The following is a 25,552-nucleotide window of genomic DNA, read 5'->3' as shown; positions in this document are numbered from 1 at the left end:
AATCAGCATTTCAGCCGTGAGCAGATAAGGTAAGGTTATCCCAAAAGTTTTCTTCACATGTCTCTTGGGTCCTACCGCATGTGGGGCTACTATTCTATAGATCTCATATATACAATTATACATATACACAATATCTACTTATTTCCCAATCAATTAACCCTAATCTTAGTTTATATTAGACCATGTCCATGTTACCTTATATAAAAGTGGTTAGCATTAGCCTAACCATTTTTGTCTCCAACATGACGTGTTACTTTCGTATAAGGATGGCAATGAGTATTTAATTTTTAGATACCTAGAGCTATTTGATCAATTATATAGTATTCGTGTATTCTATATTTGGATTCGAAATATGTTTGTGTAGGAAGTTTGTTATTTGTCTTGGATTCGGATAAAGTACTTGATATTTATATCGGATTATGTTTTTATTTGGATAGTATCAGATATTCATACCTTAAGCTCGTTTATATAATCAATTTAAAATTGCAAATAAGTATAATTTATATTTTCTTGCATGAAGAATCGAACTTGGGCAATATTAAACTTTATAATCATAAATTAAAGAGTTTTGAAAAATTGAGTATTTAACGTGTAATCCTATCTAATACGGATATAGTTAGATAATAATTTTTAAATATTAATCAAGTATTTATAGAATTTAAGTATCTAAGTAAATAATAGGGTTTGAACATAGATATCTCAAAAATATATAGTGAGTACCCATTATTATATGACAACTTCTTGTTATATAATTTTTTTTTTTGAAAAGTTGTTGTTGTATAAATTAATAGGAATCACAGAAAAATTTATGAAGTGAATAATTATTTCAGTAAAAAATAAAAGAAGAAATCTTCATGTGCTTCTACAACTTTTCCTGGAAAAAGGTGTGGTCATTTTCCTAGGTTCGAATCTATGAATAAATGGTGCAAAAAGAATAATAGTTTGTAAATTTTACAGCTGGTTTACAGTAGCCAGAGCAGCTGCACTATATACCTATTTTATGTTTCATAAATATAGTATTAAAGAACCATTAGATAGGAGAATTCCATCAATTAATTTCTTTGGGAGTAGCCAATGAGGCTCATTTCTCAATTGTTAGACCAAGGTCAAATTCTAACAATTGGGTTAGTAATTAATTGCATGTATTTTTTTTTTAGCTTGTTGATTTGTTGAAGAAATTAAAATAATGAGTGAAAATCGTTATTCTTATTTGATTTTTTTTAATTGATCGAGGAAAAAATTGAATTCGACTTTTTGAACAAAGAAATTTGGATACATCAAGGGATAAATCAAATATATAAAGAAATATTTTTATTTTATACGGTTAAACTTATCTATCTCATTCGATTTTTCCGTACAATATGTCATTGGCAAAGAACAAAAAAAATATTATGTTTGGTCTCCAAGTTTCTTTTGAATCAAATGGACCTACATTAAAGATACTCTTGATTGTGTTTTCAAAATGAATAGGATACATCCTATATGCAAAGGCATGAAATCAATGTCAAGCTTGTTTCGCACTTAATATATTTTGTTCTAGTCTATTTGCCTTGGACAAAGAAGAAATTGAAAATGTTATGTCTGGTTTCCAAATTGATTATAAATCAAATGGACCTACACAATAGATACCCATGGGTCTTGATTCTGTTTTCATAGTCTCAATGCTAAGTTTGTTTTCCACCTATTATATCTTTAATATTGTACATTTCTGTAGGGTCGATACAACGTGCAATGTAGTGCAGTGAGAATCTCCATCTACCGCAGTGCACCCTTAATTGATCGGTCCAAAGGGAATGCAGTGCGGTGAGAGTTTCAGTCCACTGCAATGCACCCTTGATCGGCCTGCCCAGTGGTGGTGCAATGCGGTGAGATCAATCTCCCATCCACCAGAATGTACTCTAAACTGGCTCGTCCAATGGCGGTGCAGTGCAATGAGAGTCTCCATCGACCGCCATAATGCGCCTTTAACTGGCCCATTTGACGATGCAGTGAGATGGAAGTCTCCATCCACCATAATAATGCGCCCTTTAAATGATATCGGATTTATGTTCAAACAAGTTTTTAGTTGAAAAATTAGATTTAATTCTGTTTCTAATGATACATGATATATAAGCCAAAAAAAAAAGAAGAATCTAAGCATGTTTTAACTTGAACAATAATGTTTTATTAGATGGTAACATGTAATGTGCCAAGCCACAATAATAGACATGTTAATGCTAATTGAATAAATTGCAATTTGTTCTCTTTTACAGACGAGTTCATGCAGGCCTTGAAAACGTTATCCTCCAACCACACAATTAAATCATTCCCTTTAATCAAAAGTCTTGCATGCAAGCAATGGGATTCTAATCGTACTTTTATGATTATGGTTGCAAACAAAAAGTTAAATGGATAAGCAAAGCAAGGAAAAATGTAAAGAGATGGTTCTTTATATTTAGTCCTATCCTTTTTAACTCTCATGTTGAGCAGTTTCCATCAAATCAAATGATGACAAAAGTTTTCCACCATCCGACCACTCAATTTCCCCACATCAGCCAATTATGCCACGTGTCCATCATGATACCTCTAAAATGGTAGAAACCGGCCGTTCTTGCTTTTTTCCCTTCTCATATTGCTATTTCCTTGTCATCCTCAACAATTTGCAGTTAAGTTCGAAAAGATATTTCCTTTCCTTTTTCTACTTTGTTTTCATGATGATAAGTCTTAGAGTAATGAATTATCCTTAAAGTAAAAGAAAGGAAGAAGTTTTTGGCTGCTTATTTGTATGAGTGGAGACAACCAAGACACCAAGGAAGCATTGCTTGAAGAGACCACCACCACGGTCGGGGATAGTCCTGCAAGTTTCAACGTGCTTCAGAAATTTGCTTCCGTTTCTACTGATTCTGCTTTTGTTGTTATTGTTTCTTCTTTTTTGTTGCCAACCCATTTCCAGACTGTATATACCAAACCCAAAGGGATCGAGAAATCAGTATAAGGTGAGTGGTTTTGTAGGGAAATGTATATATATATTTTGATAGAAAGAAAACAATTATCTTATGTTTCTTCGGAGCTTTCTTTTTAAGGAAAATATATATATAGATGTTTCCATGATTGAGTTATAGGGATCCGAGCTGAAAAGCAAGAGCCATGTGAAATTCAGGTCCAGAGGGATGGGAAGCCAAACCTTTACGACAATCATTCTGCTCTGTTTTCCTTCCTGCCTTCCTTTTCGTGGCCTTTTTGATTGCCATTAAAAAGTAGTTTCACTTCCATTATCTTCTCGTCTTCCTTCTCTCTGTCCCTCTGTTATCTTTAAGCCTCTTTTTCTTTCTGTGGTTCTTTTACCTGGAACTATTACTCCACCAGGTTTTGGTTGTTTGCTCAACTTGAGAACCGTCAGCTGTTATATCTTTGCAGAGTTTCTTTTAGCAAGCAAAACAAACCAGGATCTGATTCTGAAGACTCAGCTTGATTCACTTGAGGTAGCCTCTTTGTAATTTGTTTGCTTTTTTACACATTCGAAGTTCTTTGCTTCTTCTTTACTTCCAAAGATTTTCCATTTCTCTCAAGAAGTACACAGCAGTCGGCAGTTCCAGCTAGAAAAAGATCATCCAGAAAACAGGATTTTTTTGTCATCATTTTTTCTTGGGGTTGTGTCTTGGAGTACTCTTCAATTCCATGTTTACTTTCTCTGAACTTAAAACAAATCTGCGTCTGGGTCTCAAGCTCTAGAATGCATGATCTTAAAACAGATTGATGACAGAAATTTCTCTGCTAAAAAATCTGTACTGAAAGTATTCTTGTTTTCCGTAACATAACTTTGTTAGGTTTCTTTCACTCTCATGGGCCGCAAAGAGCTCTTTTTTTTGTGACAGCTTTAATCAGGGAAACATCTAGATAATGGCCTAGAGCTCTGGTAAGTGAACAGGCTGTTTTTCAGTGGCTTGGCCCGGCCTGATTTTCCCCCACCACATCTCCACCCAACCTACTCCCCATGACTAAACTACCCCAAAAAACATGAGGTTCTCAGACAACTTTGCGGTCACCAAACTAGAAGTTTAGACACAAGTTAGATGGAGAAAGTAACCTGAAATGACCTGGAAGCCCCTGGTAACTTTGCAAACTGAACTTTTGTGCTTCTTTTATCACCTCATAATCCAGTTCCAAAACTTCTGTCGCCAAGCTCCTAGCCCAGTTCATTTTCATGTCCCACCACTGATGTTGACAATGAAACATTGGCATATGAGACTTAGATGAAGCCATAAATTTCAACCATGTTAGAAGTATTGGATTCTTTCTGTTTTGTCTTCTTTTTTTTTCCCTCGTCCCCACTGGAAAATATTTGCATGGATTTGAATTATGATGTGTTTTCTTTCCCTCTGCCTTGTGATGCATGACTAGACAATGTAAACTATCCAGACATAGATTTTTTTTTCACTATTATTTGCATTAGTTTTGGTCTTATGCAGATATGGACCCAACAGAAAAATCATCCAAGCAATCATCCTCGTTCCCACCATTGCCAAGGGACCCTCGGGGCTCGCTTGAAGTGTTCAACCCGTCCACTTTCTCAACCCGACCCATCAACCCCGCATTTCGGTCGCAACCCACGTGGCAAAGCTTGATAGAACCACGTGGTAGCCCGGAAGCTGACCCTTCCAAGCTAGGCTCCAAGTCGGGTCGGGTTGAAGAAATAAAATCATGGATGGCACTCACGGAAAAATCATCAGCTCCATCTCCACCACCACCATCATCTTCACTATCACAATCACCGCTTGTTCATACGATCACCAGTGATAATGGCGGAACCGCGAGTCCCAATCCTTCGGATGAAGCCGGAGTGGCTGCGAAGAGAGCTGCGGAATGGGGGCTGGTACTAAAAACCGACGATGAAACTGGTAAACCACAAGGAGTTGTTGTCAGGAATTCGGGTGGAGATGACCCGAATATCAAACCTGGTACTTCTCGTAGGAACTCGAATAATTCGGTTCGGAGCTCCGAAGAATCAGACAACGAATTCAGTAAGGAGAGAGGGTTCCCCAGAGTATCCGAGGACTTGAAGGATGCATTGTCAACATTTCAACAAACATTCGTAGTTGCGGATGCTACCAAACCCGATTACCCGATTCTCTATGCAAGTGCCGGGTTCTTTAAGATGACTGGATACACTTCGAAGGAGGTCATAGGCAGGAACTGGTAAAGATCAATTCTTTCTTTATATTTGTGTCATTAATTTGTTTAATACTATGACTTTATTAACTGTAATAACGGTCAAGGAAGGGTAATATTGACATTTTAATAAATGTTGGGTGGGTGGGTGGGGATCCAGTCGGTTTTTACAGGGTGCGGGTACAAACCCGGAAGATGTGGCGAAGATTAGGGAGGCATTGCAGGCAGGGACAAATTATTGTGGGAGATTGTTGAATTATAAGAAAGATGGAACTCCTTTTTGGAATCTTCTTACTATTTCACCTATCAAGGACGAAAATGGAAAAGTCTTGAAGTTTATTGGGTTAGTTTCACTTTTTTTCTTTTATCCTTTAGACATTTGTTTTTACCACATAACAATTTTTTTTTGAAAAAAAAACTCCATTTACAGTTTTTGTGATTTTAACTTTTTTCATATAATATATATTATAATTTTGTTTCACAATTAGTACTCTCTGAATATCTTTCTTTTCAATTAACACCATGTGAATTTTTTTTTCCAATTTTAACATTGTGGACAACTTGTGTTCTTATGAGGATTAGATTGTTAATATTTTCTAATAAAATTATCAAAATAGTTTCAATTCAAAATTAGCTAATTTGTTCACATTTAAGAGTGTTTTTATAATTTTACTATGTAAAATTAACAATATAATCTTTCATGGGGACAAAATTGTTCAAAGGGTGCTAATTGAAAAGCAAAACACTCACAGAATGCTAATTGTGAAAAAAAATTATAAAATATGACGTGAGAAAATTTGAATTCACAGAAAATGTGGGGAAAATTTACCATTTTTTTAAGCGTATAGAATGGGTTCCCTGTATTTTTGAGTTTTTGACCTTATGTGGTTCGCCATCGTAAAGCTGTATACACAATTCATGAAATGAATACAAGCAGACCCCAGCAGGCCCATCGATACATGTGATAGCCAGGGACTAAGAAGGTTTAGTTAATTTACTGATAAAAGATCTTAAAACATTTGATATATGGGATCTGCTTATCAAGGACAGAAACCCTCAAACCTAGCTAGAGTGTAGGTGCAAGGGCATATGTCCTAAAACATGTCACATGATTGCTGCACAAGAGGCAAAGTGATGAGCAAGAGAAGAAAATGCCCATTTTCCTTGTCCCCTTATGTCACATCGGATAATTGCAGAAAGCTTTTACTGAGTTGGCAACTGGGAGGGGCTGGCTGGCTGGCTGGCTCACATCCTTGTTTGTGGTCACCCACAAGATTCAATTCTTGATGGTGATGGACTGTGGGGGACTGCTGTTTCCAACCGTCTGATTGGGTGATGGACGGTGACAGAACTGAATAGAGGGAATGTATGTAGGATGATTAGGAAGACGATAATATGCCACGGTGGGATTTGTGTCCTCATCATTTCTATTTGTATTTGTGTTTGAATGATTTGGCAGAATGCAAGTGGAGGTGAGCAAGCATACAGAAGGGGCCAAGGAAAAGGCATTGCGGCCCAATGGATTGCCAGAGTCTTTGATTCGATACGATGGTATATATTCTAACATTATCCTTTTTCTCTTGTCTCTGCTACCATGGACCCCCTACTCCTCTTACATAAATTATTATGGATAACAGTAACAATGAAGAGATATATATATATATATATTATATAGTACTTGCATTATTTTTTATTTGAAAAAAGAAAATCTAACTTTAAATATATATATAATAAAAATCTTTTATCTTCATTTGATGTCTCTTTTTATAATTTTACCTCATGTATGTAATTTTATATTATCAATAAAAAACCCTTATCTCTAATTTTTAAATCTTAAATTATAAATGTGAGAAGGTTGTTGAATATTCAATGAAAAATTATGAAGAAGACACTTAACGAGAGTGGGGAATTTTTGTTCATATATTTATTATCAAAAAGAATTATTTAATTATATATATATAGTACTTGCATTATTTTTTATTTGAAAAAGGAAAATCTAACTTCAAATATATATATATATATAAAATAAAAATTTTTTGTCTTCATTTGATGTCTCTTTTCATAATTTTACGTCATGTATGTAGTTTTATATTATCAATTAAAAATCCTTATCTCTAACCCATAAATCTTAAATTATAAACCATAATATGAGAAGTTTGTTGAATATTTAATGAAAAATTATGAAAATGACACTAAATGAGAGTAGGGAATTTTTCTTCCTATATTTATTATCAAAAAGAATTGTTTAATTAATTATACGTGCATGGTTCCACCCCAAAAAGTAAAGTGATACATGCATGGGGAGGCGATGTACGTATTCATTTATTTTTGGTTAAATACTCTCGAGATTTCAAGTACTATTCTTTATGCAAGATTGATCTGAATTTTTGCAAATTGCATGCAATAGGTCTGAGCTCTCTATAAATGAGTAGAAAAGAGTTGAAAGTTTTGAGTTGGTATCATTTTCTTACACTCATTTGATCCATAAGCAACAGAAATTTGCCAGAACATGTAATCGTTGCATTCAATTTTCAATGCGATGTGACCCTTTGAGAGTTCTAACGTGGGTTAAATTCTAGCATGAATGTCATGGAGTACCTAATTCTTGTTAATGTAATGGCTTTTGGCGCTACTCAAACGCTTGGTTTGAGCAAACATTTGGCCTCTAAGAATACCTGTTGTTGCAGCCCGCCAAAAGGACATGGCTGCCGGTTCAGTAACGGAACTTGTGGAAGCAGTTAGGAAACCTCGTTCACTTAGTGAATCAACAAACCACCCTTTCATTAGAATATCAGGTGGTGGCGGAGAGCGAGAAGGATCGGGAGGTTTGGCACGGCGAAACTCGGAAAATGTTCCTCCACAAAGAAGATCTAGTGGGGGTCCTAGAATCTCAATGGAGCGTATTAGTGAGGTGCCGGAAAAGAAACAGAGAAGATCTAGTCGTCTCTCTTTCATGGGGTATGATCAAGAACTTTCTGATTGATCACTTGGTATAGTATGAAAGCAGCCATTTTACATAGGTTCTCTTTCCATGCTTCAGGCTTATGAGGAAAAGTCAGTCTACTACTGAAAGCTTTGACAATAGTCTCCTGTTGGATGCTGATGAGGATGAGAGTGATGATGATGAGAGGCCAGACAGTGTTGATGACAAAGTTAGACAAAAGGAAATGAGAAAGGGTATTGATCTTGCCACCACACTTGAACGTATAGAGAAAAACTTTGTCATTACTGATCCAAGGCTGCCTGATAATCCCATTGTAAGACTTCGAATTCCAGCTAAATATATAGTTTCTAATATATATTTAATATCAGGTCATGCAAGTAGAGGTCAATTTTTAAGAAACTAATGTTTCCACTTGTCTTAATGATCAGATCTTTGCATCTGATAGCTTCTTAGAGCTGACAGAGTACAGCCGCGAAGAAATCTTGGGCAGAAATTGCAGGTGTGCCTCAAATTCCCTATACTTGCAAATCATAACATCAAAATTTTAAGCATTTTGACCTCTCATTCCACCCTGCAAGGCTTAAAACATCAGTCTGAAGTTGAAAATTGAATTTGCAATGATGCTCTTAAACATCTGAAGGAAGTTTTGACATGGTATTATATGATGTTTTATTCAGTAGGATTGTTGGTGGAAAATTAGTTTGATCAGGAAGTTCTCTCCAAATTAAGAAGTTATCTAGCAAAGTTATTATCTTTGATTGAGTGGCTTCATGTTAGTTCTAGCTAGGCATAAGCAGCTGGTTCTTGAATCTTAAGCTTGCTTATTTAATTCTGTGTTTCTTTCTTTTTATTTAACAAGCAATACCATTCCTTTCTTCAATTTGAACTGTATGCAAGAAGATAGCTTAAATAGTGTGAAAGGCAGATAAAGAATGAATTTATACCTTAGCCTTTAAGATAAAATCAAGGTAAACAATATAATGAGTTTTATAAAAAAATGGAATTCACTTCATTTAATCTGTGAAATCCTTTCAGGTTTCTCCAAGGGCCTGAAACTGATCCAGCTACTGTGAGGAAGATCCGAGAGGCAATAGATAACCAAGCAGAAGTAACTGTACAGCTCATCAACTACACAAAGAGTGGTATGCTTAAAATTTCCAAGTTCTAGATTTCATATGACACCCGGAAAATGTTTCCAGAAGATGCCTAATATTCAGTTTACTGATTCATGTCATGCATGTAATGTTCTTGCCTTTCAGTGGTCCAAGGCTAAGTCTATACATTGTTATTTATAGTGTAACTATGAAAGTCTTTATCCTTCTAGTCCTGTTACTAATATTTTTGATGTTCTGGATTATCTCTTCCTATAATGATTCAAAGCTATTTGTACACATTTCAGGCAAGAAGTTCTGGAACCTGTTCCATCTGCAGCCTATGCGTGACCAGAAGGTAAAATCCTCAAATATTCAGACTGGAAAGTAAATGCTGTATTTTGCTATGTAACTCCTTTGTTAAGCAGATCATCAAATTCGCCTACATATGACTTTCTGGACTGATGAACAAAACTACCTCTGATTTATTTTGGGGTTCTGTGAACAGGGAGAAGTTCAGTATTTTATCGGAGTGCAGCTAGATGGCAGTGCAAAAGTTGATCCACTTCATAACAGGCTTCCAGATAGTGCTGCACAAGAGAGTGAACAACTGGTCTCAACTCTTTTCTCTGTCTTCCCATTTGTTTTTTCTTTTCCTGCTTTCTTAAATCCTTAAGTTCTTAAATAAGTTCCTTTATTACCTTAACATTTGGAGGCTTAAAACAATCCCTGCTTGCAGGTGAAAAAAACTGCAGAAAATGTTGATGAAGCAGTGAGGGAACTTCCAGACGCCAATATGGTAATGTTTGAATCCTAATCCACTTTTCCAGAAAAACTCTTTTTTTTACAAAAATCTTTACAACAAATTTCACTACCTGCAGAATCCAGAAGATCTATGGATGAATCATTCCAAGGTGGTTCACCCAAAACCTCACAGGAAGGATAGTCCCTTTTGGAAAGCTATTCAAAAGGTATTATTCTTTCATATTTATGTACCTGAGTCATAATTTATAGGGGACCAACATATCATTTAAAATGGTTTTGGATTCTGGGCTTAATGATGAAGAAGCATGGTGCTGAAAAAAATTTTAAGAACAAGAAAGAACCTATATTTCCATTGTCATTCTGCATTTGTTCTTCAACTTATATCTGTCATTTTACACCAGATTCTTCCATTCTGATAACCCTTCCACGTTGAGTATATATGTGATTTTTATGTCTCATTGCTCTTGTATTTGTAGATTCATGACAGTGGAGAAAGGATAGGTCTGAAACATTTTAGGCCTGTAAAACCATTGGGATCAGGCGACACTGGCAGGTTTGTCTAATTCCTCTTCTCCTGTTTTACACTCAATTTTGCTGTATAATGCATGTACTTATTCTTTCACAGAAACTTTTATATCAGCTATTTCTTTTTTTGGCAGTGTGCATTTGGTGGAACTATATGGAACTGGCCTGTACTTTGCCATGAAAGCTATGGATAAAGGTGTTATGCTCAACCGGAACAAGGTATCATTGCATTGATTTTGAGTATTAATCTTCAAACCAAAAAATACCTATATAGTCATTTGTATGCTATCTAATGATAAGCCTTGAAGTGCATATAACCATTGAACAAGGACCAGGAGAGGAGTTTTCCTTTAGTTTTTATTTTAGCTTGTCATTATCCTCTTTATTTCCCATAGTTTCACTTTCTCTTGATATCCATGTATGAAGGGCATTCTTCTTCGTTTTTGTTTACATGATGCCTTCCTTTTCTGTAGGTGCATAGAGCTTGTGCAGAAAGACAAATTCTTGACATGTTGGATCACCCTTTTCTTCCAGCATTGTATGCATCATTTCAGGTTAGAAAACTGATATTAACTGCAGGCTTGTTTTAACAAGATTAGCTAGATAATTGTCTGAAATATGATTTTCTTTTTGTGTGTGAATATAAGACTTGGATCTTTTCAATTTCTTTGTACGCATGAACATAAAGCTTTGATGCTTCAATATTCAATCAGACGAAACTTGCCTGCCTTATTTTTGTAAATTCAATATATCTATTTCTTGATCTGTTTGCTGTTAAATCTGGTCCCAATTCAACTAAATTGAAGATCATTGGAGATTAGATCCTCATTTTTTTTACTTGCTTACTGTAGATGGGAGACATGAAAATTCTAACTTTCAGATACTTTGCAGACTAAAACACATATTTGTCTGATTACGGATTACTGTCCTGGTGGAGAACTCTTCGTGCTTTTAGACAGACAACCAATGAAGGTCATGAAGGAAGATGCAGTCAGGTAATTATCTTTTTACCACAATTAACACTACCTTAACCTTGTCTAGAAATTCTCTGATTCACCAATAGAGTCATGTAAACTTATTTTGTCTTTTAAACTTTCTGGTGTTTGATACTTGTACTGGATACTAGGATCTAGGAATATCATCTGACAATTTGCCTATACTCAATGATGGATTTGTTTTAACCTTTCAAACCCACTTCAGCAATTTCCAGTTTGTTACCAAGTCTGATTTGGAACTAAACTTCTAAGTTTCTATGAATGTAGATTTTATGCTGCGGAGGTTGTTGTTGCATTGGAGTACCTTCACTGTCAAGGTTGGTTGAAGTCAATTATGAACATGCTTCCATGTCAATAAATCAGTTATTGAGTCATTCTGTTGCCCTTCCGACAGGAATTATATACAGAGATTTAAAGCCTGAAAATGTTCTCCTCCAGAGCAATGGACATGTGACCCTGACCGATTTTGATTTATCTTGCTTGACATCTTGCAAACCACAGGTATCTAAAGCTTTCTTTATCTTCTGGCCCCTGTTTAGCTCTGGGGTTTTTTCTTTATCCCCCATTTTTTTCTCTACATCAAGAAACCTGATAAATTTTACCGGTGTTTATAGCTGCTGATTCCAACGACAGATGAAAAGAAGAAACGCCATAAAAGTCAGCAGAATCCAATCTTCATGGCAGAACCTGTGCGTGCATCAAATTCTTTTGTGGGAACTGAAGAGTACATTGCCCCTGTTAGTTTATTTTCTTAAATGTCTATACATAAATATATTTGTCTGTTTTCTGCTAAAGAAATGGTTGCAACTGTAGAAATGCATTCTTCACATCAGCCATTTCTACTTTTTTTCTATTGAATGCTCATTCTCTTTCTGTTCTTTGCAGGAAATTATCTCTGGGGCAGGCCATACCAGTGCAGTGGACTGGTGGGCTTTAGGTAATTTTGTATTTTTCCTTCTAAAGCAACATAAAAAATTGGGGAAAGTGCATGTTTTCATAACGAAGTTTCCTACTAAGATCATTGTTATAATTTCCTTACCTGTCAGACGAAGTGACTGAATAAGAACAAATGGGAAAATGAGAAATCATACCTTTTTGTGCTGATTGATCAATGGGATTCTAGCTTTCAATCTAATGCAGAAGATATTTTTTTGTTTGCTTTTGTTTTTCTGTTCCAGGCATTCTTCTCTATGAAATGCTTTATGGGTATACACCATTCAGGGGAAAGACAAGACAGAAGACATTTGCCAATGTTCTTCAGAAAGATCTTAAATTCCCAAGAAGTATACAAGTAACTTTTCTTCTGTCTTCAAAATCTTCTCTTCTGAATCTTATTACCTTAAGACTTAAGAATGGGTGATAACTACAGTGCAATCCAATATGGTCTTGTCCTGAAGCGGTTCTTTTCACTTGAGCGTGTGATGTTGCGGCTCATTCCAGAACCGTTGGATTTAAGATTAATTTTTATACATATTACAGATTTAACACATAATGCATGAATGAATGCAGGTAAGTCTCCATGGAAAGCAGTTGATGTACAGGTTATTACATAAAGATCCCAAAAACAGATTAGGTTCTCGTGAAGGAGCCAGTGAAATTAAGGGACATCCATTCTTCAAAGGTGTAAATTGGGCTCTTGTCCGCTGCATGGTAAATTTCCAAATCCTTGAACCCCCATCATTTAGAAGTGCATTTGTAGCATTACCATATGGTACATTTGATTCATTAAGTCGGTGAGGTATCCGAGGATGGAAATTATAGAACAGTACAGCCTTGATAGAGGGTTATATTCATAGATGTTTGGTTTGGCAGCCCCCTCCTACCAAAGATGACGTACATGGCCGACCTCCCCAGTTACCATTGTTACAGTAAAGCAAAGCTGCTGTTGTTTTTCTGAATGAATAAACAAAGCTGCATATTGTAAACTGATAAAAGTAGTTGTGTCGTTTTTCACACTAATTCCCCATTTCCCTTTGTCCGTTTTGTTATTAGAGTTTACTTTCTTGACATTTCTTTAATGCCCATGCCCAGAATGCACCTGAGCTTGAAGCCCCTCTCTTTGCAACTGAAGCTGGGGAGGAAGACAAAGTAGTGGACCCTGAACTACAAGATTTACAGAAAAATGTTTTCTGAGAGGTTTGCATTCTATGATCCTTCATTCTCAAAACGCATTATGAGCAACAAATTTTTCTGCTACCATGAAGTTCATATTGTCAAGGAAACACCATCAGAGGCTCTGGTTAGCTCCTAGTTCGGCTGAGGATCAGTAGCTTTACAGCCAGGAAGTCGATTGCAAGAGGAAAGTATTTTTGATTGTGTGTTCTGTAATATTCTTTCTATATTTGGATTAATTATATATGCTGGATGTAATCTTCTGTAATCTATGTTTGGTTGGTAAATAATTATCGGTTTGTTTTACTCTCTCTGTCCAATATCTTCGTCTTCTAGATTCCTAAGCTACATACCCCATTTTGTGTATGTCACACTTCATTTTCTCAACTGTTTTGAAACCCCACTGCCCTTTCTATTGCCAGACATCACTTTCCTTCATGCCCCTTATTTTGATGACAATGGTTTTATTGTTGAAAAAGGACAATTTAAAGCTCTAGCTGATGCACCAAGTAACTTCGATTTATTTCAACTCCTCAAATAATCCAATATTGCTACGTACAGGGGTCAGAGTCGAGTACCTTAAACGTATGGTGTGCAGCTTTAAAGTCGAAACGAGTCTAAATAAGACTTCACAAAATCAATCAAGAGCGTCCACAACCTCCTGGCCACCACACCAAGCTCACTGCACAAAATTTCACCACTTGAATGCATATTTTTGGGTGGAGACTCACCTTTGATCAGATGTACCAAATGAAATAATGACTTGACATGCTCACTCTCCCACCTTTAGTCTCACTTTCTTCTCTTGTAAAAGCATATAATGAGTTTTTTCTTCTTCTTTATTTTACTACTGCTGCCTATATACATGTAAAGTCTAGTAATCTGTCGTTCTAAAGAAATAAAGCTAAAAAGTAAACCAGAAACATTGTCTTATCATCTTTGTTTCTTGTATTGCATTTATACATGAATTTGGCAGCAAAGGACTATGACTCCCAAGGTTTGTTGCATGATTCTGGGAAGAAATGCCATGTGTACTTACCTCCATGTGCAACCCATCCCGCACAAGAACCATGAAGCCAAGGGCAATCATACACTTTGATACAGTGACCTAATAAAGATGACATAAAGTTGAAGGTAGATCGAAGGATAAGCCAGTTGACAGTTGTTATGCTGGGAAAGCAGCATGTTAGGATGAACTCATTTATTTACTGTGTAATTCTAAACTAGAAAATATATAATAATAAAATATGTAAAAAACTCAAAATTCTTTTCATCAATGTCGAATAAAATTCATTAATCTTGTGATCTCGAGCTCAGAAAATCTGAAATAGTATTGATATGGAATATTTAACTCTTTCATAGAAGTCCAAAACCTCTAAGAATTGTCTTTAAGTTATGGAACATCAAATGAAGGCAATCATAGAATGAATCAATCATGCCAATCAGATCATTTCAAGTTCCACAAAAGAAAACCATGTTATTTAACAGTTTCTTGGCTAATGATCTTTCCTTTTCCTTTTTCTTTTTCTTCCAGGGGTCCCCATGATCAATCACAGAGGGAAATCACGTGCTCACACGTGCTGGCAGTAATCTCTCCCTCCAATTTTCTAAAAAATAGAAACCGTTTGTTTATATTTCTAGGTTATAGGCGAAAAAAGCATAATTAGCATCAACATTTGCCTCTTAACACTCTTTTGCACTGCTTTACAGGGCCACATCGTCTCCGTCGAATTACAGATCCAAAGCCTTCCACTTCTTGGATTCTTTCTCTCTCTACTTTCCCAAGATAATTCAGCTTTCCCTCTCGACTTTCCCAGAAAAGAAGAAGAAGAAGAAGAAGAAGAAGAAGAAGCTTTTCCTCTTCTCTCTCTATCTTTCTTCTTATTTGCAAGAAAATACCACTTCATTCACAGGATTGCCGTCTTGCCAAGAAATCAATTCTAATATCTTGATTCTAAGAAATACCCAGTTTTTTTTTTTTTATATTCTTTTCAAAGAAAGCTTCTTTTTTTAAATCAATGGCATCAAGCTAGTTCTTTTCTTTTTGAATCCAAGCAAAACCCAGTGTTTGTTTGTTGATATTCTATATAGGAAAAGCCTTCTTTTTGTTTGCTTTTGTTTCTCATGGCTTCAAGGGAAGTATCAACGATGATAAAACAAGGCTTTATTTCGGACCCAACATTTTCTTTATCTTTCTCTCCATCAAGAACAACTCCCACAACAACTCTCTCAAGACTATACTCTCCTTCCTCTCCTCCTCCGCCTCCTCCTCCTCCTCCAACTGTTTCAACTCGCCCGAATCACAACCCCACCCTGTTTGAAATGATGTCTGAGGAACACCTCCGTGACTCCAAAACCATCGAAGAATCTCGCAGAAAGACTAACCGAGTTGCTAAATTCCTCACTGAACTCAAAATTTGTAGCTTTAACAGCTGGGGGTTGGGATCAGGTGATGTGAGGCTCACAGTAGTCTCTAGAGATGGCTATAGAGTGTCAATGGATGTGCACAGAAGAGTTTTGTCTGAGAAAAGTAGGTTCTTTGCTGAGAAGTTGAGTCAAGGAAGAGAAAAAGGAGTTTCTCATACAGTGGAAATCAGTGAATGTGATGATGTGGAGGTTTATGTGGAAACGGTGGTTTTGATGTATTGTGATGATTTAAAGAAGAGGTTGATTGGTGAAGATGTTAACAAAGTCTTGGCTTTGCTTAAGGTATTATTCATTTTAATCCTCATTCATTTTGCTTTCATTATAAGTTTTTAGTTGATGTTAATTCTTAAGTTTGGTTAATTAGAGGTTTTCTGATTCATATTTTTTATGTTCAATGAGTCAAAGAATCATATTTGAGAACCTTAACGAATGTTCGCAGAATCTATAGTAGAGATTAAATGTTTACTGTACTATTTGTTGATTGTTTTGTTTAACCAAAGGTTTGTAAGTCTGTTTTTTTTTTGTTTTAGTTCATGCAAATTCCTTTGAGCTATAGCCTGCTGCTTAAGTTTTTATTACTTTGGGGACTATGGTAGATGAGTTGTTTTCACCAAGATCAAATGCAATGGGATTTAGTTATGATTGACAGTAGTCAAACTTTATCATTGATAGGTTTGAAATGGATGTCTGTTTTTTGGCCAAACTTTTCCTCCCATTTGTCGCAGAAGAGAACTATAAAACTACTCTGTAATTTGTACTATACATTGTTTGCCATGTACCTAACCCCAGCATAATTAAGATTCAGGCATGTTTAGATGTTGAATTTTGTTATTTGTCTGTCAGAAATTAACTCAAAAAGTAGCTTGTACTTTTTGCCTTGTTTGGAACAAACATCTTTTCTTTTCCTCCTCTAGAAGCATGCTGAGTGACATCAAATTAAATATTTTGTTTGTATTTTCTTGGAAACCTGGTAAAGAAGGTTTAAGGAAAATTAAATTTGAGTGCATTTTCCAATCCTTTCATTTTGCATGACAACTCAACACTTACCTTCCCTATAACTTAATCCACATTCCAGAGAATTTTCTTTCATTAACAAAATAGTGTTCACAAAAGGATCTTGCTTTGCATCTCAGTAGCTTATATCATCATCAGTGTGACAGAAATTTTTCTTTTCGTTTTTTATTTTCTTCTTATTTCTGCTGTAGTGAAGCATTTGTAATATTAGTGTTTGTTTTAGGTCTCTGCGGCCATTATGTTTGATGCAGGAATTAGCTCTTGCTTGGAGTATTTGGAAGCTGTCCCATGGTCTGAGGAGGAAGAGGAGAAAGTCATATCTCATCTCAGCCAACTTGAGCTTCATAGCTCAATGACTGAGGTTCTTCAGAGAGTATCATCTGAACCATCTACTTCTGCAAGAGCTGATGACATCTTCTTGCAGCTACTTAGTGGTGTTCTTCAAGCCAAGGATGATAAAGCGCGTCGGGAAATGAAAACTCTTATTTCACAGTTACTTAGAGAAGATTCATTTGATGATGACCATCGGCTTGATGTCTCCAAAGAGACCCTTTATCATCTCTGTCACAGATGTCTTAGTTCTCTTGTCCTCTGCTTATCTGAAGCTACAGGCATGGACAATAGCAGGCGAGATCGAGGGGTTTTAATGGCTGAAATAGCTCGAGAAGCTGACAATTTGCAGTGGATTGTTGATATCCTAATTGACAAAAGAATGGCGAATGACTTTGTGAAATTATGGGCAGACCAGAGGGAACTTGCAGCGCTTCATTCAAAGATTCCCATTATGTACCGGCATGAAATCAGCAGAATCACTGCTCAACTATGTATCGCAATTGGTAGAGGAAACATCTTGGTGCCGAAAGATAGCCGGTTCTCTTTGCTGTCCACATGGTTGGAAGCTCTTTATGAAGACTTTGGATGGATGAGAAGGGCTTCTAGATCTGTAGATAAGAAACTAGTGGAGGATGGACTAAGCAAGACAATTCTTACCCTTTCTTTGAGGCAACAGCAGGTTATCTTGCTCAGTTGGTTTGATCGGTTTCTCAATAAAGGGGATGACTGTCCCAATATCCAGACAGCATTTGAAGTTTGGTGGAGAAGAGCTTTCATCAGACAGTACACTGATGTGCAGGATAGTTCCCAGTTGCAAATAACTGTTTGCAGTTATCCAACCTGAAAGCTATGCCAATAAAAGTTAAAGCCAAGTATGTATATACAAAGTGACATTCTTTTGTAATTTGTCAGCTCATCTCCGTACTTTTGATTTCCTTCAGTCCACATGAAAATTGTTGTTCTTTTTCTGAAGCTTTTATCTTCTATAGCTGGGGCCAGAGGTCATGTATGGTAAGAACATTGGTGTATGGAAATGAAAACGGTTTGACTCATTAGAAATTGTTGAAATGCCATTTCTTTTATATGCCCAGAAAACTTGTAACAAATCTTGATCCAAGTTCAAACTTCTTTTGCATGAAGCACAGCACGTACAAGAAGTTGAGTTCAAACATAAAGTAATCAGACCTAGTTCTATCAAAATTCATTTACTGGACAACATTTGGAAACTGCCTGCAGCATCTATTATACGGCAACCACAGGCAAGTCGCCAAGAGATTGCCCTCCTTACAAGATATTCCAATCATAGAGGAAACAGTTAAGGGTCCCTATATTTCACATTTGATGAGATTCTTGGGACTTTTTAATAAGATAAATGCAATCAGCCTCTCTTCTCTGATCAGAGAAAGTGCCATGTTGAACAGCATTCTTGATTAGGAGCCAGCCAGCTTCTAGGAAACGAGAAAGTGCAAAACTTTCACTCAAATGCTACAGCCCTCCGACCATACTGGTGACTGTCAGGGGAAAAAAGGGAGGGGCGGCCGCGTTTTCTTCTCTTGACATCTTGCAACTCTGAATGGATGATGCTGATGCATAATCAACATAGAGCATACTGTTGACTGCACAAATTTCCGCTTGATAATTTCCAAAATGATGATGAACTCAAGATAAAACTGGATCTGGTCCATATCGTAGCATAGGAGGTGGATCAACTCTGCAAGTAGGAAAGGAAAATTAACAAACACTTCTTAAAAACCCATGGAAGTTAAGAAAAATCTTCTCTAACAAAACATTATGTTCAGTCAATGCAGGGCTTAATTAACAATATGGCACCCATTTTCAGTGTTCCTCATAAGAACATGCAATTCCAAGCATGCAAACTTGTATCTTTAAAGTGTGAATGAGCATCAGTCCACCATTACTTCCAACCTCCAGGTTATCGACAACCCCAACAGAAAAGTTAGGGCATCCACACAATGCCAACAAGAATCAGTAAGTAGGTCATCATAGAAGCAACAATGATTAAAGGTCCAAACCAAAACAGGAGAGATCTGCAGATTATAGTAGGTTGCTATTTGTCAAAGAAGCAGCAAGAGGATGAACGTTTGAGAACGTAATTTCTCCATAAGAGGGGATACTCCAACAGTCTGCACAAAGCAGCACCAGATTACTCAAATCATTCTTTTTAGGTTAAACGGGAAAGATTTAAGGATTACATTCGAGCTGTATTGTTACCAAGCACCACAATTGGAAACTTCAGTAGTTTATTTCTCCACCAGCAGGAAATACAAAAATTCACATATAGCTACACCAAATCCTCAAAACTCATTCTTGTCAGATAAGTTCGTATCTGTCTGCACTAGAAAGTCAGCCATCAACTGTAATTTATGACTCATAGAACAATATGCAAGGCAATGCATATTTCTTGGATATTGAATCTATTGCAAAGGACAGCAGTAATGGAACATGTGAAAAAGAGACAAAAGACATCTATAACAAACATCAAGACTTTTGATTAAAACAGCACTGAATTTGAGTATGGCAACAAGTAGTCAAAAGAATCAGTAATAACCAGAGGCCAGAAACTTGGAACATTCTAAACCGACTTCGTCAGTCTTCAATAATTCAAATTACTTCTCCACAAATAAATTTAATTTATTGATGGATTGCCCAGTGAAAAGTATAAATAATAACAGGACAATAAAACAGATTATTAGAAAATGTATTGCATGCTTACCTCTGTATAACTTTGAGTATTCCAGTGCTTATCTGCATTGGGATGCCCATGATGATGCACTAAGTAACTCCCTCATTCTTGTCATGCCTCCCGTTAACAGCAGCATTGAAAAGGTGATCAGCTGTCCTCTCAAATGAAGCCAGCATCAATATGCTCTTGTCCATTTTTTGGATTCCAAATCTTGTGATGCCAAAAACTTCCCCCTGATACAATAATAATGTAAATGCAGTTATACATTGTCCTAAAAAAATTATGTACACAAAACCAGAGGTCCAAAACATAATCTAGATTTTCATTATAGGAAAGAAAAATGGAAAAGAAAAACTAATTTTCATTTTTAGTTTCCAAGTGACAACAGGCAATGAATGTCAATGAAAAACCAACCCTAAATGTCATCACATCTCCTAGAAGCATCATATGGCGTCTGTCTATGGTCATTCCATGATGTTCCACAGTTTGTGCTATCTCATCGATTATGCATTTTCTTGCAGCTTCAATTCCCAATATCTGCTCCATTTCCATTACATGGTTACTCCATGTCCTCCGTCCATCAATTCCTTCAATGCCCATAACTGCCATGATGTTCCACAGTTTGTGCTATCTCATCGATTATGCATTTTCTTGCAGCTTCAATTCCCAATATCTGCTCCATTTTCATTACATGGTTACTCCATGTCCTCCGTCCATCAATTCCTTCAATGCCCATAACTGCTTGGAGTGCCGTGCTGCAAACATGCACAAGACATTTCTAACAGTTAGCAAGAAGTAGCTCTCAAAAAGTAGGAAATGGTGAAGGATGAAATAATTTTTTTAACAACAATAAACATCACACAAGCAAAACGTGCTTGAAGAACTATCCATTAACATGTTAAATTCCTTTTTTCTGCTTTCATCTCCTTCCATGCCCTTTCCATTTTGCCGCCGGAATTTAATTGTTCCATCACTTAACTCAGATTATAAAAGTCTATATTCCTTCATCAGATTCAATTTGTACATCCAATGCCTCATTGAGCTCAAGGTAATTACACAGAAGTACACCACATCAAGCAGCTCTCTATTATAGCCCTATTTCTCCTAATCATAAGAAATCTTATTTTCTTCTTTTGCACTTTGTGTAGTTTTTTTTTTTTTTGTTCTCTGGAAAGTATCTTATGCCCCTTAAGGGCATAAGACATTTTACGTAGTCAACAGGTGTTTTGCCCATTGACCCATAAAATATTTTACATCTGGAATGAATTTTCTGTCTTCTAAACAAGCATAACTCTTGAAAATGTTTTCCGGAAAATATTTTACGTCAAAACAAACAGACCCTTGAATAAACTTGATTATTCAAGTTTTTTATTTGGAAGAAATGGTTTGAAGTATAGAACTCAAACAGATGGTGGAAAGTGTAAGTATTGATATAGCTTTGCTGGAAGCAGAGGATTAAGTTGCAGGAATGATCTGGACAGCAGCTTTCATTATAGGTTCCCAGGTTGTTTGCTTAATGGTTGTTGAAGGGTCTCAAGGCTACGAATAGATTCAAGGGTTTGGAGAATGAGGAAACCAAGGCTAAGTTGAAGTCAATTCAACTATCACAGTAGTATGGATAAAACAAAGATATTTTTAATAACAGAAAACCACTGTAAGAGAGGATTGCCCAGCAACTACAATGCCTCAAGCCCTAAATATCCTAGTTAGCTCATAGTTTCATTGATAAAAGCCTAAAAATGTACACAGAATGAAACTATTCCTTACACTAGATTCAGAATGTAATTAGTCACCAGCCAACTAACTTAAAGAGAACAAACACAAAGAATCAAACCCTAGAAACCCTATGCTAGATTGAAAATTAGAAAAATAACAGTGTCATATGGTATAATAGTCCCCTAAACCTAGGTAAAGAGTATTTGTTTCTAAGTGTAAATCACTCATAATCTTTAGCACGAATGTGAGGAACCAATATGAACAACTCAACCAATAACCCTTTGAGTCAAAGTTGGAAATTTAAATAAACATTCATTAATAAAACCAACATAATGACAAAATAAACACCAATACTGAACTTTAGGACAGATTTCAGACATCAAAAATTTAGAAATTATACTCCATCTTATACACATATCAACTTAACACAAGCTATTCCAAAAAACAATGACATGTTAATATAATACAGGATATTATGAGAAATAATACTCACTGAGAAGTATTAAACCTTTTTCCTTGTTTTATTTGAAAGACACTAAAATCAATCTATAAGCTTAAGTTCTTGCACAATCAACAAAGAAAATTAGGTTTTCAGAGCTAAAGCAATGTAAAATAAACTTACAGCAGGGGTTTTCAATCCTCTATGGAAATGAGGAAGGCTACTATCTATGAATCCATTAGGAGCACGACAACCACCAACTGATTGCTGACCAACACATGCAATCATTTGACTTATATTTATAGCAGAACCCTTGGAACCACATTGCGACATGATCAATGGACTGTTTCTCCAATGTAGTTCTTTCATGCATACCTGTTTCAAAGCAATTCTCATAAACCATCAACCAAATAGTCTTCAAGTAATCATCATTCTAAAAACAAATGCATAGTTCCAAGTGTATGGAAGATGATATAAACTTAAAAGATTAAAGGAACACAACTAAGTATGCTAGCAGTGACCATTTAACACGTTCAAATAGAAATTAGAAAATACTACAACATAGCCCCAATCATTACCTTCCCCGTTTTGTCCCGAATTTTATTCAATATTGCACTTACATTAGCTTCTAGTGTTTGAGCAGCATCACAACCAGATTTCGGCTCTAGTTTTCCTTCATTGACCATCTGTAACTCTTCATCACATTTCTTATGATCTCCTGAAATTTTTACTGCTTTCTCATCATTCAACCTTTTCCCCGGTTGGACATCATCAATTCCAATTGAAAAGCCATGATTCCCTATCCATCGAGCATTGCATAGAAGCATATAAAGAGAAAATATTTAAACAGAAGAACAAAGAGAATACAAAGTCAAATTAAGACCTGAACTTACATTAAACGCAACAATGAAAAAGATTCTGTAGAAACAGTAACATGTATGATTCATGTGACTGCTATAAACAATACGAAATCCATGTTATATTACGCTAGACTAAGATTTTAAAGAAAATTTTTCACGAAAGAATGGAAAAATTATGAGCTTGCCCTCACAAAAACATGAAGAACTTGCATTAGCATGGAGTCATTCAAACAGCCAAAAATGTTCACATATGAACTTAAGAAACAATGACTGATGAAATTTGGCAACCAAAGTCTTGTTATAATTGGTTACCTCAGTTTAGCTAGCCGATTCATGCAGGCAGCAGCAGCATGTGCATTGTAGTCCCTGAGAAGAACAGAAAAAAGTCCATCCTTGTTGCCATTTCCTGGATTCATTTTGGAGGATATAAGAAATTGAAAATATCAAGAGCCTAACCTGAAAATTATTGTTCTGTTGTCCACATAACTCAAGCCAAAGAGCGTTTCCAGAATGTTAAAAAAATTCAAATTAAAATTAAGTAGTTAACGAACTTCACAAACAACAATTAATGTCTTACAATAACTATTGGCATCTAAAACAATCCAAACAGATAGAATATGTACAATGCTTAGAATGCTCGCTGGAAACTATTCTACTGGGCTTCAGCCTGCGCTTAGTTCATCACAGAAGAGTTCAACTGAGTGTGGGCCCTCTAACCTACTACAAACCCATAACAGGAAGGGGGAATCATAAATAGGCTAGATACTACATCCAGTCCTAATCCTAAAGCAATTAGTAAAACCCAAGTTTGCCCCATTAAGAGCCATCCAAAAATGTCGTCTTGCAGTGATCTCAAGCTCTAAACTCGGGATCATGTAAAGGTGGCCCTACAAGCCAATATGACTCATTTCAAATATGTCAAACAAGAGGAAGAAAGCAGCTCTATCATACACTGTACACAGAGGAAACCAGAAAACAGCAGAAGAAAATAAGAAAGATAGATAAGAATTAGCTCCTACTTAGCCTCTTTAATATTTGACCTTTAAAGTATCTCTCCAGGCTTTAATTCATCTAAGGGATAAGGAAAGGCAATAAGACAATACCAAATACGATTACAATAAGAGCATTCAACCAGTTAACAAAGAGACATTTCAATGGTTAAAGCTTGGGGTTCCCACTACAAGGTCTGATGGGAGCTGGATATGACTCCCTCTTGTTGTGTAACCTAAGTCTGAGACCGCAGTGGAAGGTGCCGGCGAGTCGAGTCTAGAACCGAGTGTATTCAACTTGACTCGTGGTGCTGTGGAGCTGAGTCAAGAGGCGAGTCATGGGTATGGGGATAGTGATGGAAAGAAGCATGAGAACAAGAAGAAGACAGAGAAGGGTGAGGTTGGTAATGTCGGGGATGGTGAAGGCAAAAGTCTTATTGAGGATGGAGAGAGCAAGAGGAAGAAGGAGAAGAATGAGATTGGTAACTTTGAGGAAGACGAGGAAAAAATGGTAATTGAGGAACCAAGTGAGAAAAAGAAGCATAAGAAGGAGAAAAGTGGCCGAAAAATTGAAAATGTTCTGGCAAATGGGATGAAAATTGAGGGAAATGGGGTGAAAATTGAGGGTGAAATGAGACATGAAGCAGAAGGGCAAGGGGAGAACAAGAAGAAACGGAAGAGTAGAGGGATTGAGGAGGGAATTGAAAATGATTCTTCTTGAGAGCCAATGAAGAAGAAGAAGAAGATTAAAAACGAAGTGGATAATTGATTGATTTGAGGCAATGTAGCAACTTTTGTTGTTGTTGTTTCTTATGGCAGCCTGGAAGGTTTTGTTTTGGAGGCAATTCTTAGCTCCGCTGTTAAAATGAGTACTCATTTTTGGATAATCTTTTCCATTATAATGTTGAGCAAATATGTTTGTTAATTTAGAATGAATGAAATCAATTGATGGTTAATCTCCAGAGCATAGTCACTGGTATTTGATTATTGTCGTTTTAATTGATCTGCAGCCAATGGGGCTTCAACACAGTGACAACACCAATGTCCCATGTTTGATCTTCTTCTAGCTTGATGAGACCTTCCTGCCTTTTGCCCCTGGTTCTCATCGATCAGTCAACTGTGATAGGCACTCCATAGACAATTATTAGAGATAAAATTCTGAGTTTAGTCTCTATTCTATGTGAAAATGTTGAATTTAGCATAGAAGATTATCATTGACCATGAAGATCTAAATCCCTATGCTTGTGGCTTTACTTCATTCTGATACCAATTTTTGGTATTTCTTTAATGAATGGACTCCATTAGGAGTAGGTGAATGTCTTAAAATGAACAATGTAAAAGACGAGGTAGAGAGTAGCTAGGGAGCTGCCTCTAGGACGGCAACAGAGCAACTACCAAGGCCCAAGGGAGGAAGTCCTGGCGGTCAACATTTGTCTATTATTGGGAGCTGACAATACGACATAGACCGGTTTAGTCAAAGAAACTATGTG

General features: G+C 36.3%; 3 protein-coding genes and 1 pseudogene across 10 annotated transcripts; 3 read left to right on the top strand and 1 right to left on the bottom strand.

Moving 5' to 3' along the window:
• Positions 1–2,607: 2,607 nt before the first annotated feature.
• PHOT1 (phototropin 1) lies at positions 2,608–13,886 on the top strand. Of its 6 annotated transcripts, none has more exons than XM_088809509.1 (24): positions 2,608–2,975; positions 3,397–3,461; positions 4,433–5,175; positions 5,309–5,491; positions 6,608–6,699; positions 7,836–8,106; positions 8,189–8,405; positions 8,521–8,591; positions 9,128–9,234; positions 9,492–9,541; positions 9,692–9,796; positions 9,923–9,982; positions 10,065–10,154; positions 10,425–10,501; positions 10,608–10,692; positions 10,947–11,027; positions 11,365–11,468; positions 11,736–11,785; positions 11,863–11,969; positions 12,083–12,157; positions 12,354–12,405; positions 12,647–12,759; positions 12,978–13,118; positions 13,500–13,886. In XM_088809509.1, exons 3-24 carry the CDS (start codon positions 4,451–4,453, stop codon positions 13,599–13,601), a joined length of 2,958 nt encoding a protein of 985 aa, XP_088665635.1. In that variant the 5' UTR covers positions 2,608–2,975; positions 3,397–3,461; positions 4,433–4,450; the 3' UTR covers positions 13,602–13,886. The 6 variants fall into 6 exon arrangements, with proteins under 6 accessions (XP_088665635.1, XP_017983116.2, XP_017983115.2 ...); XM_018127627.2 differs by having other exon boundaries at positions 2,609–2,975; positions 4,449–5,175; positions 12,083–12,205; XM_018127626.2 differs by having other exon boundaries at positions 2,609–2,975; positions 12,083–12,205.
• Positions 13,887–15,234: 1,348 nt separating this feature from the next.
• On the top strand, positions 15,235–18,413 carry LOC18590812 (BTB/POZ domain-containing protein At5g60050-like). The gene is made up of 2 exons (XM_018127958.2): positions 15,235–16,289; positions 17,245–18,413. The coding sequence occupies exons 1-2, from the start codon at positions 15,705–15,707 to the stop codon at positions 18,196–18,198; spliced, it is 1,539 nt and encodes a 512-aa protein (XP_017983447.1). The 5' UTR covers positions 15,235–15,704; the 3' UTR covers positions 18,199–18,413.
• A 12-nt stretch (positions 18,414–18,425) lies between these two features.
• Positions 18,426–24,243, bottom strand: LOC18590811 (DNA-directed RNA polymerase III subunit 1-like). Of its 3 annotated transcripts, XR_001929560.2 has the most exons (7): positions 23,530–24,243; positions 23,386–23,439; positions 22,792–23,012; positions 22,397–22,588; positions 20,473–20,813; positions 20,089–20,291; positions 18,426–19,065 (listed from the first exon to the last, which is right to left on the bottom strand). XR_001929560.2 is itself a non-coding variant. In XM_088809510.1 (4 exons), the coding sequence occupies exons 2-4, from the start codon at positions 22,897–22,899 to the stop codon at positions 20,784–20,786; spliced, it is 330 nt and encodes a 109-aa protein (XP_088665636.1). In that variant the 5' UTR covers positions 22,900–23,012; positions 23,386–24,243; the 3' UTR covers positions 20,586–20,783. The 3 variants fall into 3 exon arrangements, 2 of the variants coding, with proteins under 2 accessions (XP_088665636.1, XP_088665637.1); XM_088809510.1 differs by lacking the exons at positions 18,426–19,065; positions 20,089–20,291 and having other exon boundaries at positions 20,586–20,813; positions 23,386–24,243; XM_088809511.1 differs by lacking the exons at positions 18,426–19,065; positions 20,089–20,291 and having other exon boundaries at positions 20,586–20,813; positions 22,834–23,012; positions 23,386–24,243.
• A 54-nt stretch (positions 24,244–24,297) lies between these two features.
• Positions 24,298–24,831, top strand: LOC148761059 (uncharacterized; annotated as a pseudogene).
• The last annotated feature ends 721 nt before the right edge of the window (positions 24,832–25,552 follow it).

The sequence above is a fragment of the Theobroma cacao genome, chromosome 9, assembly GCF_053813885.1.
Source record: "Theobroma cacao isolate CCN51 chromosome 9, ASM5381388v1, whole genome shotgun sequence".
Taxonomy (NCBI): domain Eukaryota; kingdom Viridiplantae; phylum Streptophyta; class Magnoliopsida; order Malvales; family Malvaceae; genus Theobroma; species Theobroma cacao.
The sequence above is the reverse complement of the archived record's forward strand: the minus strand, read 5'-3'. Positions and strand labels throughout refer to the sequence as shown.